At 37.4% G+C, this 19933-nt stretch overlaps 1 protein-coding gene and 1 pseudogene across 1 annotated transcript; both read right to left on the minus strand.

The window, feature by feature from the left end:
* Nucleotides 1-19274, minus strand: part of LOC126381343 (uncharacterized protein K02A2.6-like) — a 29898-nt pseudogene extending 10624 nt beyond the window's left edge.
* On the minus strand, nucleotides 2489-6534 carry LOC126381335 (uncharacterized). Its single transcript, XM_050030831.1, has 2 exons — nucleotides 6320-6534; nucleotides 2489-5946 (listed from the first exon to the last, which is right to left on the minus strand). The coding sequence occupies exon 2, from the start codon at nucleotides 5939-5941 to the stop codon at nucleotides 3065-3067; it is 2877 nt and encodes a 958-aa protein (XP_049886788.1). The 5' UTR covers nucleotides 5942-5946; nucleotides 6320-6534; the 3' UTR covers nucleotides 2489-3064.
* Nucleotides 19275-19933: the final 659 nt, after the last annotated feature.

The following is a 19933-nucleotide window of genomic DNA, read 5'->3' on the forward strand; positions in this document are numbered from 1 at the left end:
AGGCTTGTATTCAATGATACTATCGTTTAATATGAGGCAATAAGCAGATGTTCCGTCAGGTATAATTTCGTCACTTTCTATCTCAACCCGAACGTCCACGGATCCTGTTTTTAGATTGTCGACTTGGCGTGAGCAGTCAATGACGAAGAGAGGAGCTATCTCTTTAAACTCTTTAGCACTTAGCAAAGGATCTGCTCGCCGTCCGTAATAAGACTGTTGAAATCTCACATATTTTTCATATAATAAAGCAATTTTATAACCGGCAAAATCAACATTTATATTTTCGTACAGAAAGTAAGTAGAATTGAGGTAGAATTTAGCGTCACGCAAGTAACAGTGGTCAAATCTAGACATATCTGCATTTGCATTATTTTTTCTTTTCGTTTGCAATCCTATAATTACATATCTTGGTTTTTCAATTTGACGTTTTTATAGACCAGGTATGCTTTGTAGTCTGTGGAAGTAAAGGATATTCGTACAAATCCCAAATCCTAAATACTAATTGAATTCCACGATCTTTTTCCAAGAGTTTCAATAAATTAATCCTTTCTATATCAGAAACTTTTACATGAGGGACACGCCATACAATTTTATCAATGTGAACATTTTCAACGTATTCACCCGTAGTAAGTTTCACTGCGTTGAGATTCGTATTACTTCGCAACAGAATTAGTTCATGTTTACAGTTAATAATTACTTTTTTATAATCTTCCGCGAAGCCAAGAATATGAGTAAGAGGAATGGAAACTGAAAATGTCCATTGTTTACATTTTTAGTACCATTAATATCCCAGCCCCATACTTTAGACACACGTGAATCGCTTTGATTCATAGATAGTAAAGCTTTCATTGTAGTTGTAATTCCCGCGTTTTTAACTCTATCGATCTCTACTCCATTGAGTTCATACCTAATATCTTGGAATAAGTACAGTAAAGCATTGTTTGTAAATTCAATACTTGATGCCGATATCGGTTCTGGTGTGCCAAGCTTCAGAACGTTTACAACCTGGTAAATATGTGGACACGAGTAAAAGGCACGGTAGCTCTGCTTGCACTGTTTTATTAATCAAGTACAAATGTATGTGTGTGTACCCACACACATACATAACATCTCCTCCCTTTAGTGTAAACTATACATAACAAACAAAGATACCCTTAAAAGTATTTTCTAAAGTCTATTATAACGTCTACGTGTGCGATCGCCCGGAAGTATAGTATGGTGACGGAGCCTCAGCTTCAATTTCCATATTAGGTAACGGGTCAGTACATTGTCGGTCATTATCCGAGTCATCCTTATCAGAGGAGGTGTCTGGCTCGTATATCTCCTCTCTCCTCCCTCTGGCCTCACTCTGCGGCTGTGTCTCCTCCGACACCGATGGTGCCAGCTGCTGCGTCTGCGACACACAAGTAGGTGACAACGGTGACTGCGGTGGCGCTGACGGAGATTTCGAATGTGGAAAAATGTCTCTGGTATATCTATATTTAGGTCGTGATAGGTATCTCCATGATTTGTTCTTTCTGTTGTCCCTTTATACAAAATAATTTGATTTTTATGTCTTCTTACAACTTCCAAATTGCAGCTGTCTTTGACCAAGTACATGACCTTTCCAATCCTTTTTATAATTATTCCTTTGTTCCAAGTGTAATTTTTCTTTGTTATGTATTTCTTATATAAAACTAGTTCGTTATCATTAAACGCGTTTATGTCCGTTTCATATTGCGAGCACTGTTGTTTTAATTTTATATTATTGGGTGTTGATGAGGGCCGAGTTGACTGGTTTTTATTTAACAAATCTAAACGTGACCTTATTTTATGACCATAAACCATTTGGGCTGGTGAAAATCCTGTGGTAGTATTTATTGAATTTCTGTAATCCATAAAGTATCGGAGTAACTTTAATTTCGCCTCTTTATTAGTTCTGCAAGACAATAAACACGATTTGATTCCTTTTTTTACGACTTTCACAAAAATTTCAACCTGCCCATTGCTTGCTGGATGATATACCGGTGACGTCACGTGTGAAATTCCATGCTGTTACAATACAATTCAAATTCATGTGAGCATAATGCTGTGCCATTATCACTAACTATCGTTTCGGGTACTCCAAATCTAGATATAAAATCACATAAGGTAAACGCACCAGTCGTGGTCAATAGTATAATGTTTCTTAAGATTTTTTACAATAGCTCAACTAGCTATTGATGTATTTGTGTTTTTTAACGTAATATTTATAGATAACTTGTATCTCCTATTAGTGGAAATTAAAAATTAATTTAAATTCGTAACATAAATAAGAAAATCTTCGCTTGAAAATTGTCAAAAATTGTACCAGTAATGGTACCCCATATATCCAATAATGGACACCCATTTATGGTCATCCCCCAGTAATGAACAACCAGTAATGGTCGTTTATACGGGACAAGAAACTACATAGGTTATTTTTAGTCAAATACAAAAACTGAATACTGAATTAAAATAATACTAAGTATTACACTTTAATAGTTATATTTATTATAAAATATTTTTTAAGAATACAGGGCGACTTTAAGTACTCCTGTATAGGTAACAATGAGATCACAATGGTTTTAGATCAATTGACATACATTCAACTCTAATAATTGTTTATTACCCTAACATTATTATTATTATTTGTGCATAACTCAAAATTTAACAAGTTTAATGAAATCACAATTAGTTACAATGAGATCACACTTCTTATAGAATTGAGATAATATATTATAATATAATGTAACTTGTTTATTATCCTTAAATTATTAGTTAAGCATAATCTTGAACACAATAATATTTATTTTAACACGTTTAACGAGATCACAATTATTCTTATAACTAGTTATTCTTATAATGAGTGAGATCTAAATTCTTTTAGAGTAGTTGGCATGCTATAATAATTGTCTTTTAACCTAACAATCCTAACATGATATAACAATGAAAGCAATTATTTTTTTAAATTTATAACAAGTTTCATCAGTCTTACGTGGAGATCACAATTATTTAAGATTAATAAGACTTATACGTAGACATTATAAAACAGGTAATAAAAAATCTATTCGTCCATTTCGGGAATTTTGAAATATCCTTTCTTAATAAACGTAGGAACTGCTATTTGGCACACAACTCTGTCCCATTCGTACAGCTGGATATCTTTTATAGTAGGCCAGCGCCAAGAAAGTTTACTTTTTTTCATGCATGAAACAAGAACTCCTTCTTGAGACATGGAAATAATCTGTCCAGGATACAAACGTTCATTCCATGTAACAAGAACATAATCATCAATAGTCAAACGATCTTGAAGTAACTTGTTTGGAGATACTAAAGAATGTTGTTGTTTTGGTTCAAAATGGGCAATCGACTCAATTTGCGGCAACTCTTCTACAATAACTTTAGAAACAGGAGATTCTAAAGAAACAGGTGATTGTCTTATTGCTCTTTTACCTGGATCTAGATCTTTAGACTCATGTCTTAGTTCAATATTTTCTGGAATGCTTGATTCAACATCTTCATTCGGAAAGTTGATCACTTGCTGTGAAGTTGAGCCTTGTGAATTGCCTTTTTCTACTATTATTTTTTCTTTCAGATCCGGCTTTGATTGAATGTCCATCTCTGCTTCACTGATATCTGCTACAGATCTCCCAACCTTTATTGCGCTTCTGTCTTTTATGTTCACTTGATCTTTGTTAAGGATTTTCTTATGTATTTTTCCAATATCTTTATTTACAATTTCCGAATATTTTTGCTCCTTTTTTATTTTCACGGTAGCTGATCTTTTTTCATTATTTGGTTTACTTTTTAATTCTGTCAGAGGTATATCTTCGTCAGTCTGCATTTCAACATCACTTTCTCCAGTTTCGACGTAGGTTACGTCACTATCTATAGCAGTATCAGATGAGGTAGTAGAAGCAGATCTACGTTTTCTCCTACATGGAATTCTCTTTTTTGTCTTATTTTTATTAGTGATAATCTTGCTTTCTTCCTTGAGCTTCTTTTTTTCTAGACGGTTTTGTTTTCTCTGTTCCTTAGCCTCTTCTTTTGCTTTCTTTTCCGATTCTTTTTTATCATGGAATTCTCTCCAAGCTTTACTAGTAATCACAGTGGGATTTTTTTCTTTGGATATTCTGCGTTTTTTTTGTGTTGTCGAGTCTGGCCAAAAAAGCGCTTTTTTAAATGGTGACGGGACTACAACACCTTTGTCTTTAAGCATGGTATCAGCAAAACTTAAAGATGTTGACGGCAAGTTTGTAACTGCAGTGTGGTTTTCATCTCTGGTATTTTCTTGAGTAGTTGGGGGTTTTTGAGCATTTACAAAAGTTGCAGAGGTTGACGGATTTTTTTTTATAGGTGTATGGTTTCCATTTATAGTCTTTTCATGCTTAGACGGGGTCGTTTGAGCTGCAAGAATCTCTGATTGGTCTACATTTCGTATAGCTGCTTGAAATCTGTTAGAGACATCCTCTTCAATATTATCTTGCGTCATTACATTCTCACGACTTTCCTCTAGAGGTACATTTCTTTCATGGCCTACAACTTGGCACAAATGCTTATATTTGGCCCAGATCATGTACATTGTCAAATCTTCTTTGGGTAATTCGGTTTCCAAATCGGTCGCTGATAGGTAAAAACACTTATTGAAAGTGTTCAACTTTGACTGAGTGAATAATTTAACAATTTCCTGTTCAAGTTGTAATAGGAATGTTATATTCTGTTGGAATCTTGATTCTTCGTCTTGGCGAGTCGTTACGGAGCGATTATTAATGTTTAACTTTGTGAAGTCTATCAGATTAGGGCCAAACGGAAATAGCCCTCCAGCCCGAAACCCATTTTTGATTGAGTCAGCAGTTAATAGATCTATTGCGTGCTTTAAAATAGGCGCAAAATTATGTTTTTTAACTTGTTGTCCAAGATTTTGCGTTTTCCATTTAGTAGTTTCTTGTTTCCAAAACCTTTTTAAAGGTCTGAATATAGCCACATCCATCGGCTGGAGTAGATGAGTGCTGTTGGGATATAACACGACAATTTCAATATCGTGTTGGGCACAAAAATCTGATAAATGCTTAGTTACATGTGAAGCATGGCCATCTAAAAAAAAAATTATTGGTAATGGGATTCCGCTTTCTAGCAACCATGGGTGAAAAATATTGGCTATATATTCGTAAAATGTACTTGCGCACATCCAGCCCGTTTCAGATCGGCCTATGCCCCAGTTGCTAGGAATGCTTTCTGCAATGTCTCTTGGAATACGGTCATAAGAGAAAACCACCATAGGTGGTGCTATATCGCCCGCTGCATTGGTTGTGAAAAGAACGGTAAGGTTTTCTTTTTCATTACCCGAAGTTGAGTATATGTTTTTGTTTCCTTTTTTAACCAAAACGCGACCTGGCTTCGGATTGAGGAAAAATGCTGTCTCATCTGCATTGAATACTCTTGATGGATCCTTTACAATCTCTGATAGCTGATTGTCCTGTAAATACTTTTCAACTTCCGAAAACCACTGATTTATTTGTTTTTCATTGACATTTTCTCTTGAAGTGGTAAGGTTTTGTGAGAGGCGTTCCGATATTTCTGGATGTCTATTTAAAAATAAATTATACCACTTTCTACCAGGTCTATCGTTAGTGAATGGATTTTCTCTTTTATCAGTTTTAAGGATGTGTTGAACAGAATCAATTAATTGTTCTTTCCCTACAGGGCAATGTCTATCGGCCATAGCCAAGAGCCATTGTACTAATAAAGATTCTTCATCTCTAGAAAGAATAGTCGATGGACCCATAGAACAAGTGGCAGGACTTTTTCCTGTCACTTTATTTCTTAACGTCATGCGTGGAACACCGTACTTCTTAGCTGCTGATGAACAGCTTTCACCTCTCCTCACTGCTTCCATAGCAAGCCCCATCTGATGCGGAGTGTAACACTTTTTAGGCGCCATCGCTCCTAGAAATAAATCATAATGGTGCTATGATCTAGTTATGGTCACACCAGTTATGGTCAGCATTGTCCTTTATTGGAACGGTCAGTTGTAAAACCTTCTAACAAAGACCAACCATAAGCTTTTAAACTAAGACGGCAAATTTGATAAAAAAAGTGAAAAAATATATTTAACCAATTATGGTCAACTTGACCATAATAGGAAATGGGTGGGTTAGAATGTACCAATAATGGTCACCCCCTTCAAACTAAATATTTAAAGTAAATTATTATAATTAAGTAGTTGTATGCGCTCATTTTTTCTTATAGTTCATGTTAAGTGGTAATGCAAATTAAAAAATCTCTTTTGTAATACAAATATCACGAAAACAACACTCACCTCACTAAAGAATCTCTTAACAAATCCAGTACGAAACGACACCGTCTCGTTCAATTGGCCACCATCTTGCGAATGAATCACATATTAAAACGTCAAACGTCAAACTGATAGCTGAGTGTCTATGGTATCTAAATAAGTGTTGCCATTTTCTTCAAAATTTATGTGACTCTTATTTTGGTAAGTTTTTATCACGGTGACCATGAATGGAACGCTGACCAAGACTGGTGCGTTTACCTTATCCTTTCTATTACGGCGCTGGTCGATGTGGAAGTGTTCATATTGTACACCTCAACCCTCTTGGTTTGTGCGTCCACTGTAACCAAATAAGTGTTACCATTTAGTGGCCCTAGAAAGTCGATATGTAATCTGACGAATGGCTGAGATGGGCTACCCCAGGAGCACAGCGGCGCGCGCGGTGGGGAAGGACGCAATTGTATACATGTCGTGGCCAGATCATAGAATTGACCATTTCATGAAATGATCGACCATTTCATGAAATGGTCGTATTTCATGAAATGGCCAACTTCAACTGACCATATCGTTGAAACGTCAGCGTTTAATGATATTTCCATCCACGTTTGGCCATATCATTAATGTAGGGTGTCCATGATAAGTGGTGTAATAAAAACGCGAAATAAGATAGGAAATAATGTATTACTCTAGTACAAAGTACAAAAATGTTTAAAAGTCAATTAAAAATTAAAAAGTCGTTTTCGATTAACGGAGTGTTGATGTAGTTGACATATACGCCGTAACTGCATCTCGCTTTGAAGTCGTCGTCATATTTTTTGAAACTATTTCATGCCATTGGTCATCATTCAGTATACTTTTCGTGTGTAAGATAAACATACTGGCGGCGTAGGGGTGGCCCAAGGGCCACCCCCGCCGCACCCTAACCTACTGTTATGCCTTGTAAAAATTATAAAAAAAAGGATTATGATAATTTAAATTATGACAAAAACATTTATGCGTTTTAATAGAATCCTGTTTCAAGTAGTTAATGCCATCTGCGGCATATCTACAATAAGTCACGTCAAAAAAAGAAACTTTACGGACAGTAGGATCGTCTATATTTTTCTTTTTTAAAATTAATATCTCTTCATTCGCAGTTTTAATTATATCATATTTTGAAATCCAATAATAGTCCATTGATTTACGTAGCGTGGTCACTCGACCTTCATTATTTGCCATATAACCTAAAAATAAAAATAAAGTTGCTGTCTACTGTTAATACGAGTTTTTCTTTTCACTTTAGTGTCAAAACATTGCTTCAATGCACTTTTATCTTGTATTTGCTCATTATTATTCGTATTATTCGCGTTCACACAAGAATAATTATTGTCCGCCGCCATTATGCAAAACATAAACAAAGCGACACCAGCGCCACTACCGGTGGATAATGTTACTATTTTACGATATGATCGCTAACGTTTGGCCATATCATGAAGTAATCATGCATTTAGTTGGTCATATCGTTAAACGTTTTGTGTTCATTGATCTGGCCAAACCACATCATGATGTGGCCAACGAATGTTGTTCTATTTCATGAAATGATCGACCATTTCATGAAATGGTCGTATTTCATGAAATGATCAATTCTATGATATGGCCACGATATACATACTTCACAGCTATTTATCATTTTCTCAATCGCATTATCTATGCCCGGAAACCAAAACCTAGCCCTTGCTTCGGCTTTTGTTTTAACGATACCCAAATGCGATTGATGTAATTCTGAAAGTATATTCTCATATAAACTTACCGGTATCACTACTTTGTGTCCTCTCATAAGGCATCCACTCTCATATGAAAACTGCGATCTACAATGAAAATAAGGCCTTAGTTCCATATCGCTAACTTTGTGTGGCCAGCCATTCACTACATATTCCACTACGCGTTTCAATACGATGTCTTGGTCCGTTGCTTCGCGTAATTTAGATAAAGTAATAGGCTCGCTTCCGTCAATAACAAAACAAACATAGCTCGCGCGATCAACAGCGAGTTCCTCACTACACTGTTCGGTGCACGTGCACTCGCCGCGAGCGGTGCAGGACGGCGCGGGCGCCGATGGAATGGGTAGCGGTAGGCTCTCGCGCGAGAGATAATCCGCGCTGTTATCGGCACTGCGAATGTATTCTATTGAATAATTATACCCAGCCAGAAACATTGCATATCTTTGCAATCTATTGGCGGAAACCTCTGGAATGCCTTTATATGGTCCGAAAATTGAAATGAGTGGCTTGTGGTCGGTTCTTAAAACAAATGGTTCTGATCGGCCGTATAAATATTGATGAAAAGAAAGAAAGAAAGAAAGAAAGTTTATTCAGTACAACAAACAAGTAACAATTATAAATAAGGCCCTGGCTCCTAAACTAGTATAACTGTATTTCAGGAGCCAGTGTCTTCCCAAACTGACATACTTCATTATTATTTGAGGTACAATAATATACTTTTTACTTAATAACTATGGTAATTAAAATGAAAAATGAAAAAAAAAAAATAAAATAAAATAAAATAAAGATACAACAAACAAAGATGTGTGTGTGTGTGTTTGTGTGTGCGTGTGTGTGTGTGTATTATAGGAACCAAAATTGTGGGAGAAAATTCTAATTCTTAGAACTAGAAAAAAAAAAGAGTTTGAGATACCATCTAACATACTGGTAGAAGAAAGTTCTCCACCTTTTCAGTGTTGACTTCCAAGAGATAGTTTCGCAAAATATTTTTGAGGTTGTGATTACTAGAAGTTACAATGTTAAGTTTTTTATTAATAATATTGTACAGCCTGGGTGCCATAGACTTATAGAACCTACGTGCGAATGCGGACTTAAAGGTAGGTATCGGGCAAAGAAAGACTCTTTTGTTGGAAGGCAGCAGGGGTGGCACATCTATGCGATGGTACCTTCGAACACACTGGTAGACAAATAGCTTCCTCACTGTAAGCACCTTAGTTCTGCGATAAACCAAATCTGTAGGGTGACGTTTTGGTAAGAGCATAAGAACTTTGAGAACAGCGCGTTGCGCTCTTTCAAGCTGTATTAAGTATGTTGAGGATGCTGCCCCCCAGGCGTTAATACAATAATTTAATAAGCATTCACCTAAGGCTTTATAAACTCGTAATAATAGCGATTCGTCAGCTACTTGTCTTAAATTCTTGAATACAAATATAAGTTTCCTAATCCTACCCGCCATTAAAGCCAGATGATGGTCCCACTTCAGTTTATCGTCAATCATAACACCCAGATATTTAGTTACATTGACACGATCCAATGCACAGCAGCTACAGGTTATTACCGTTAGGTTTTGATTGCGATTGCAGGGATATGTATGGATTTTGATGCTAAAGTTGTCTGGCTGCTCACCAGCTTTTGTTTTACTAAAGCATAGAAATTTAGTTTTGCCTGTGTTAAGCGACAGTAGATTGTCTTCAAGCCACGTTGTGACTTGGCTTAGTCCGCGCTCCGTAATCCTTTGAACATCATCCCAGCTGGACCCATGGAACATAAGGGCAGTGTCATCAGCAAACATCATGATCTCCCCTCCATGCAGTTTCATATTACATAACTCGTTGATATACACTAGAAAAAGAGTTGGACCTAGTATACTGCCCTGCGGCACACCATAACTGCAGACGGCATTATCACTCATTTGTCCGTCAATACGGACACAGTGCTGCCTATCAGTGAGGTAATCTTTGAACCATTCCAATACTACTCCTCTGATGCCAACATTCTGCAGGCGTGTTATTAGGATCGGTATGCATACAGTGTCGAATGCCTTTTGTAAGTCTAAAAACACACCGACACTCTTCCTCCCAGCATCAACATGGTCCGCAATCAATGAAGTGAGTCGTAAAATTGCGTCTTCAGTAGATCTGCTCGATCTAAAACCGTACTGATTGTCAGCAAGGAGTCTGTTAGTTTCAAGGTATTTAATAAGTCTCTTATTAACTAATTTCTCAATGATCTTGGTTAGTGTAGTTAAAAGAGATATAGGTCTATACTTGGAAGGTAGTTTTTTGTTACCATCTTTAAATATCGGCGAGATGATGGCTTGTTTAAAAACTTTTGGAAAGACTCCTGTTTCGAAACTCAAATTACAAATGTGGCTGATCGGATCCAAAAGACTGCTACGTAAGTTTTTAATGCATTCCGTATTGATGTTATCCCATCCTGAGGCACTGCTAGATTTAAGAGAACGTATGGTAGCATCTACTTCCAATGAAGAAACTAGGTAAAAGGATAAGGAATTTGAGGGAGTCTTAGATGCTTTGGCTTTTGTTGCCAGTATCATATCGCTGACATGCAACTTTTCCAAAGTGTGGTTAGCAATGTTTGAACCTATCGATGTGAAGTAATCATTGACCTCATTAAGCGAATCTTTCGGAGATTTACTAATATCGAGCAGATCAACCGATGTACACTTTTTGGGTTTGAGATTAGATACTTCCTTAACAATTTTCCAAGTTTCCTTGCTATTTACAAAACAATTTATGAGTAGGCTTTGATAATACTGTCTCTTCAAATGTTTAACTATTCTATTACACCAGTTAAGATAATTAATATAATGTTCTTTAAGATTGTCACTATATGCAGTTTTAAGTTTTTTATGAATCCTATCTCTCCGCCGCAGGGATTTAACAATATTTGGAGTAATCCATGGCTTTAGTGGTCGCTTTCTGCGACTGATTCCTATGGTTACCGAAAATTTTTCAATTGCGGTTTTAAGCGTATAAATAAGGAATTCGGCCGCAAAATTTACATTATTACTATTATAAAACTCGCGCCAGTCCACTTTGGATATGTACTCTTGTATTGCAACATAGTTCAATTTAGTTTTGTTTATTATTCTAGCCGGTTTCTCAGAAAAGTTTAAGTCCGCGGCATAAAAGAGAATTGGTGAATGGTCAGAAATAAATGCTCTTTCATATACCAAACATTGCCAGGACGATTGACATCTGACCATAAAATGATCAAGACAAGTTCTTGATGGATGTCTTGTAGGAAGATTAATACCTTGCACCAATCCATAGTTAGCCATAACCTCCAGGTAATCAATGCAGTAAGGATTGGTTGCACCTAAGGTGATATCAATATTGATGTCTCCAGTAACAATTATAGTTTCAGTATGAATGCCTTGTAACAATTTATCTAGAGAATCTATAAAGTCAGATGGATTTGTAAAAGAAGGTGGGCGGTATATGCAGATTACAGTTATTTTATTATCAATATCAATGAGGAGACAATTGGAATCTTTAACCGATGTTGGCTCACTAACAGAAGCATTTAGCGTATCTCTTATGTATACCACTACTCCATCATTTCTGTTATAACTACGTTTACTGTGTGTTAGAAAAGGTTCAATACGATCTACTCTGAACCGGCGTGCGTGTATGAAGCGATTGATGAATGTGGAGGAAGCAAGAGAAGTGTGTCAGGATCGAAGCAAATGGAATTCTATAGTCTCTGCTTACCCCGGTGGGAAATAGGCGTGAGTTTATGTATGTATGTAGGTACGTTTACTGTAGTATATGATATAATCACTAACCTCAGGAGGTGCAAAGTTTTTGTTAGTAAAACATTCGCTTAGGACAAATATGTCAATTTGAAGATTTATATATGAGGAGAACATCATAAATTTGTCAAAGTTTTTGTTTATACTGCATATATTTTGACTAACTACGCAGAGATTCTTACCGAGTTCGCCAGTAGAAAGCATTTCAGATGTTTGGGATGGATCAGTGAGATTACTACACTTCGTGGTGCAAGTATTATCAAAGGCGATTGGTAGTAGATTATCGAATGAAAATAATAATATCTATTTGATGCAATTTATGAACCCGAATGCGCAATGTCATTGTTAAGGAATTTGCAGTTATATGGCCAAAGGATACCACTTCTGTTGGTTTTGTCAAGGGTAATTGAGACAATTTGTAAACAATCAGATGCAGTGTGTGGGTGTGTGGAAGTGTGCGTGTATAGGTATAAGCTATTAGAAAATTGAGAATTAATCGAATACTTAAACCAGTGTATGTATGGTACATAGAAAACCATATCCATAATTGATATAAGGGCAAACAAAAGCAATAATCGAAAACACCACTCATTGCTGAGTCAATCGAATTACAGTAAAGAAAATCACAGAAGATTGGTAAATTAAATTGGTAGTAAATTTTCGGTTCAATTGTGGTTGAGTTTGGTAAGATCCGTTTCATTCTCGATTCTGATGAGAGACGATCCTTCGTTCTTCCGTAGAAATACCTTGCCGTTTTGGGTCCAACAGAATAAAAAGTCATTGCACTTCGCGAAGTCTCTCGCCAGAAAAAATAAGCGTTTTGCCTTTGAGGTGAGACTCTCCGATATATAAACAGGCATTGATGGCCCGTCAATCTGCAAAATCTCAGTGTTGAGTTTATTTGTTTTGTGCTCCTTGTTGTATCTTTTAACGGCACGTACAAAGCTGTCTTTCAATAAAACAGTGGTAAAGTCAACTACAATAGTTTTATTTGTTTCATTTTTCGTGTTGTATCTATATATTTCTCTTATTTCATACGGCTGAATTGAAATGTTCATGATTTCGCCAACCTTTGTAATTAGTGTAATTAAATCGTCTTTTGTCTCAGATTTCTTTTTTGGTACATTACGCACTTCCAGAGATGTCCCTCTATTGTATCTTTCCAAGATTTCTAATCTCGATTCCAATGTCTCAATATATTTCATGTTACTCTTGCGCTCCTCTTCCAAAGACTGGATCTTATTCATCATATGGTCATATTTCTGTGATAAAAAATCCATAGAATTTCGAATTTCTAGGTTTTGCTCCTTAATTTCAACCATGGAGGTCAGAATTGTTGTGAATTTGGAATCTTGATCGAGTTTCCATGAGGTAAACAATTGTGTGAATTCCTCCTTAAATAATGTGAGATCATCATCACGTTGGCGTTTAAACCCACGGCGTTGACTAACGTTCCGAGCAGATTCTCCATCGCTATCATCAGCCGCATGCGCAATATTTGGTTCAGAACCACTTTTAGTGGCGGGCGGCGAGAAGCGTTGCATGATAATTCTGCAACTAGGATAGCAGAGGTATGAAGCTATCAACGTTGTGAACTTGATTGCACGTGACGTATGTGTGACGCACTTTATAAGGTTTACTTGTTACAAGTTAATAATTTTAAAGTACCAGGCAAGCACAAATCTCTAGAGCAGGTTTATTCATGCGTCACACACACTGATGACGCTTCTGATTTTTTAAACGTCGCGTCGAACATGTGCGTCTAGTAGGTATGCTCTGCAGGGACGAGCGGACTACAACGGGCGGCAAGTGTGTGCGTGTGCAGTAACCTGTTCCTTACTCTCGGCCGGCAGCACGACGTCACGGTGACGCATTAAGTTGTAGCTCCTCCGATACCAGGGCACCAGCGCAGCGTAGTAGGTACGCGTTGCACGATAGTTGGTCTTCCGTTAGTAGGTTTCTTCCTCGCACACCATACGTCACGACACCACGCACTCGACAATGCACTCCTAATGCTTTATGATATCCTATTTTTGTAACACTATTTTTGTGAAGTAAATATTGAGAAAAATATTAAATGCATGCGAATGTATAAGGGGACACGTCTATGCACTTTCGTGGTCCGGGGGGGAAGGGTTAGAAAAGCCTTACACCGTAAATTATCGCAGTTGCTTCCTTCTGGATCTGAGCATAATGCTTTTCCGCAGCATTTAGTGTCCGCGATACAAATGATATTGGTCTTTCGACCCCATCGCTATCAATTTGTGAGATTATCGCGCCTAACCCATTCGGTGACGCATCTACAGTCAATACTATTTTAGCTTTAGGATTAAAATGCGTCAGCGTTTGATCAGAACATAATATTTTTTTGATTGTTGTGAATGCGTTTTCATGTTCCGCGGTCCATTCCCATCTTTTACTCTTTTTTAACAAATTATACAATGGACTGAGAATGCATGATGCGTTCGGTACAAAATTCCTATAATAATTGACAAGGCCCAGAAATGATTGTAGTTGACTGACGTTTTGTGGAGTAAGCGCTTCCACCATGGCTTTTACCTTTTCTGGAGACTTTTTTAATCCATCTTTTGTGACTACATACCCTAGATACGTGATTTTATTTTTGAAAAACTCGCATTTTTCTTGTTGCAGGGTAAGCCCCGCGTCGGTTAACCTTTTAAGAACCGCATGCAACCTTTCTAAATGTTCTGCCTTGTCTTTGCCTGTGATTAGAACGTCATCTAACAAACATAGCACACCGTCCATTCCCGATAAAATACATTTCATAGCGCGTTGGAAAATTGCCGGCGCACTGGCCAGCCCAAACACCAAACGCGTGTATTTATACAGGCCACGGTGTGTATTTATACATGTTAACCATTGTGACTCGTCGTCTAACACAAACTGATTATAGGCCATAGATAAGTCCAGTTTTGTAAATTGTTGTCCTCCGTGTAACTTTGCAAATAACTCACTTACCGTCGGTAAAGGATATTGTTCGACGATTAGTTGCTTATTGAGGCTTACCGAATAATCTGCACATATTCTTACAGATCCATTTCGCTTCAGCACCGGTACAATTGGTGACGCTTGTTCTGAAAATTCAACCGGTTTCAGGATACCTAAATTAACCATTCTTTAGATTTCCTTTTCCACCTTCTCACGCAACGCAAACGCAATGAATGGGCCGTGCTTTATAGAAAACCGGTTTCGTGTCGTCCTTTACTGGTAATTTAATTTTGTATTTGTTAAATGTTCCTAATTTATTTGAAAACAAGTCTAAATATTGTTTTTGTAACAGTTTTAATAAGGTAACAGTTTCGCTTTCTTGACAATAATTAACTGGTACCAGTTGTAAGTTAAACCTTGAAATAAAATCTCTGCCCAAAAGCGGTGGGCCGCCGTCGCGAACGACATAAAAGTGTACATTATGCGTTCGACCGGAATAAGTTATAGGTAAACAAACACTACCTATGCAACAGATGTTTTTACCGTTGTAAGTCATCAGCTGTTTACGCGTTACTGATAATGGCACTTCTTTGAAATGTAACTTATAGTATTTTTCTGATATTACAGTCACCGCGGATCCACTATCTATTTCGAATTCGAAAAGGTTATTTATAGACACTCGCTCCATCATCGGCTCACCCCGCAATGAACGAATATAAAAAACCTTACCGTCATCATCATCCTCGCTCTCATCACCACCCTGCATTTTCACAAAATTCACTGTCGTGCACACTCTTTTTAAATGCCCTTTTTCATGGCATTTTTTACACACATAATTTGCGAATTTGCATTCGGACGTAGGATGATTTGTATAACCGCATACACTACACTTGACTTTAGCCGTTTTGACACTACCTCCTTTTTTAATTTTAAACAACTGCTTATCTGACGCGATGTGGAGCGCACTGTCGGCGCTTGATGAACTGGTCACGGCCGCGGCACGTGCACAACGTAAATTCTCCGCCAGTTCAACTGCTTTTGTCAACGACAGTACTGTCAGATCTTCAGATTTGAATGCTTCTTCGACGTTAAGAAAAGCGCAATGCGCTGTTAATCCACGCAATCGCGCTGCCCACTGTGAATGCGTTTCACCATGTAGTTGGACCGCCGCATAGAAGTTGTGTCTCTCACCAAACCCGAGACGTTTAGGAGTAAAGTGCACATCTAATATTTATTTACCAAAAATCAATACAATACTCGTGTTTGGGACAACTTTTAAGCAAATATTTACTTGTGTTAGTAAATAGTAGCCCCGCTCTTCTATGTGATACATTGGTATTGGTAATGAAGTAAACATAAAGAAGTACAAAATAAATGAACAATAAAGAAAAATAAGAAAATAATAAAAATAAAAACAATAATATGACATGGACATGCTGTTGAGACAATTTTATAATGTTTGACACCTGCATGTATGTACCTACACAGCTTCTCAATAAATGTTTCTTGTTTCTTGTTGTTGTTTCTTAATAAAAAAAAAAAGAGGAACATTAAAAACAAGTGGGTATGTGTGTAAACTTATAAGATCTATATTAGTGGTGTTAGTGTGTGTATGTGTATGTGTATGTAATATTTTATGCAATTTATAGTAAACAACTACCTTCCTACCTAAATAAAATAAAACAAACATGAGCTTACTCGCCTATCTTTAGCATTGCCTCAATCTCGTCGTAGGTTTTACTCTTGATCCAGCCGTATAGGGTAGTTTTGCAGTCACGTGACGTTTTAGGATATATGTTTGTTTCCTTGTTTATATAGTTGTAAAGATGAGTGGACAACTTAGCAAATAGTTTTTGAGCATAAACAGTTTTAACTTCAGGCTCGAGGGCTACCTGGTAATGTCTTCGTCTCTGCAGTAAATTTGAATCAAACTGAAGAGTTTTATGCACTCTGAGAATGGAATTCATAATAAACAACTTCCTAACTGTGAGGACATCTGATTGTAGGTAAAGAGATGCTGTAGGATACCTAAATGGTTTAAAATGAATTACCTTCAAAAGACATCTCTGGGCCCTTTCTAGGTCTAAGAAGTTGGTTCTATTCGCACCACCCCAAACTGGAATGCAGTAGCTCATGACTGATTGCGCCAAAGACTTATATATTTGCGTTATAATAGTTGTGTCCAGTACGTGCCTAAGTTTTTTAAATATCCAAATAAGATTTCGAACTCTGACTATAACCAGTTCTATATGCGGTTGCCATGATAAGCGTTGATCTACCATCACTCCTAAATATTTCGTAGACGAAATTTTTACAATAGGTTCGCAGGCGCAGTTATTTAAATCATTGCAAGTATGAATTTTAAGAGTGTGAAAATTATTGGGCTGAGTTCTGTTATACTTTGAGAAACAAATGTAATTACATTTTGACGTGTTCAGGGTCAGCAAATTCTGTTTAAACCAATTCGCAACTTTAGCAAGTCCCAGCTCAGCACAATTAAACACCGATTCCCATGATTGTCCAGTAAACAAGATCGCTGTGTCGTCAGCGTAGCAGAAGACGTGTCCATTATCTATCTTCATTTTACATAAATTATTAATATATATTAAAAAGAGGGTTGGTCCGAGAACCGATCCCTGTGGGACTCCGAAAGTTACTTCCTCTTCGTCGCTTACGAGACCGCCAATATTTACTCGCTGCTTCCGACAATGAAGATAGTCCCTAAAGAGTTGTAGTTGAGTCCCTCTTACGCCAATTTCGTCAAGTCTGTGCACAAGAATAGGAATAGATACAGTGTCAAATGCCTTCTTTAAATCTAAGAAAACTGTAATACATTTTTTCCCAGAGTCTACCTCAGTAACAATTCGAGAAATCAGGTCGACTTTCCATGACGAAAACCATATTGCGTTTCTGATAAGATGTTGTTTTTATTCAAGTAGTTAACCAGACGGGAGTTTAACAATTTTTCTAATATTTTGGAAACTACTGGAAGGACAGATATAGGTCTATAGTTACAAGGAATATCTTTGTTCCCACTCTTGTGCACAGGTGTGATAATAGCTATCTTAAGTATTGATGGGAAAATGCCTTGCTCGAAGCAAAGGTTAACCAAGTGCGTGATTAATGGTACAACCAGATCTGATGCAATCTTTAGGAATCTTGTAGGAATGTTATCCCATCCTTGCGCACTATCCGATTTGAGATTCATCAGTGTGGTATAAACCTCCTGACAGTCAGCCCTCAAAAGACCAAATGATGTACATGGCACATCTGTGCTTGATAGCAAATTGGGAAGTCCAGGGTCTCGGCTAATTTTCTACCTACATTAGCAAAATAATTGTTCACGAAATTGACTGACTCTTCAGGTGAAGGTTTAGCTCTCAATAGGTAGTGGTTTGTAGGAATGGTATTCAACACCATCAATTGTGTTGTCGTAAGCAGGCTTTGAAGAAATGTCTAAAATATTCATTTTAACAACCCAATTGCTTTTAAAAAGTCCTTGTTTTCTTTAGTTAACTTTGCCTTCTTATTGGCTGTATCTTTGCAGATAGTTCGGCGATGACTGATGTTTTTAGTTTGTTGTGTAGTGTATTTATTATAGTCGATCATTTTTTCTTGAGATGTAAATACAGCTGTACTTCTTCACCACGTAAGTTGATAGGATTGTTGGAAGTATCTAATAATTTTATATGTATGCAGCTGATACTTTTTTGGTTGACGGGGAAATAAATAATGTTTTTAGGAACTTCTACTATTCTGTATCCAGGAGGCACATTAAGAACAAATTCATGTATAATGTGACTAGGTTCTCCATTAATATATGATCCGCTTACTAAATCACATTCAACTCTTACCACAGTTGTTGACAGAATGTCGACTGGGTGTTTAGAGGTGTGCATTATATTTGCTTTCAGAACGTGTGCTCCAAATCGTGTAGTTTTACTCCGGCCAAACCAGTTTGGGTTGCAACGTATACTGCGTTCTTTCGTTCAAATCCGCACGCACACTAACTTGAAACACATTCTAACATTTCTAACTTTATTTATTTGTTTATTTTATCGTTTTATATGTATTGTTTTGTAAGTATTATTGTATTTCTTTAATGTATTTGTAGATACACTGCACACACACACGCTTTTAATATATGTTTTTGTAAACTACTTTGTTTTCATAGTATAAGTAAATATTATTATGTATTCATTCAAGTATTTGTGGGAGACACGGCTTCCGTGCATCACTTAGCAGGGTCCACAGAATACCAGCGTCGTGGCTCGCGCCGCGGCTTATGCTGAGTGAGGCCCTTTTATAAAGGACACCACCACCATCGTTGACTAGTCCATACACTCAATTATTTGTATTTCTCGTGTATGTTGTTTTTATTATGTGTTTTGTTTGATTGTAAGTTGTGTGTAACTCTGTGTTTTATATTATATAAAGGCACCTCAGGGGGAGGACTAATATCAGGCTCGTGAATCTCGCGATCCGATTCACTCATCTTCGAAGGGCGCGGGAATTTAATCACAGACACAAAATAACTCAACGGGTCGTTAGTTCCAATCACTATAATCGTATAGGTACAGTCACAATCACTTAAGTCACTAATTACACTGCGATTACTCCGGATTATAATTGAGGACGTAGGCGATCTGTCTAGACGACACGTGCCTGTCACTTTCGTGCAACGACTGCCCGAATTTGACTATGGCGCGCTGTCAGTTTGACGTTCCGCCAGAGTGCCTTCACTCTTGTCCAATCAACTAGATGGCGCCACAATCGATGCGCCGTCACGGCCATACTAACAGTCGCTCGTCCACGAGCGATCTTAGTTTTGATGATGGTCTGTAACAAAAGATACAACTGCTATAGCTCCTCGCTCGTTCATCCTGACCCAACTAGTCTGGTACCTATCTTGATCTTCCTTCGATTTTCACTATCATAATAACCCTGACACCAGGGTTGGTGAGGTTGGCAATCCACCCCACAACCCACACAAAAGGAAGAAGACTCCACCACCAACATACAATACAAAATACTAAACTGATAAGGTTACGATGATTGGCGCGCATGGACCGGGTGTATGCTTCCCCACGACCAGTACAGGACAACATCACCCCTTCGACCAGCCCCGCCAGATCACCAACCAGGTAAGGATCG

Source organism: Pectinophora gossypiella, unplaced genomic scaffold, assembly GCF_024362695.1.
Source record: "Pectinophora gossypiella unplaced genomic scaffold, ilPecGoss1.1 Pgos_46, whole genome shotgun sequence".
Classification (NCBI taxonomy): Eukaryota; Metazoa; Arthropoda; class Insecta; order Lepidoptera; family Gelechiidae; genus Pectinophora; species Pectinophora gossypiella.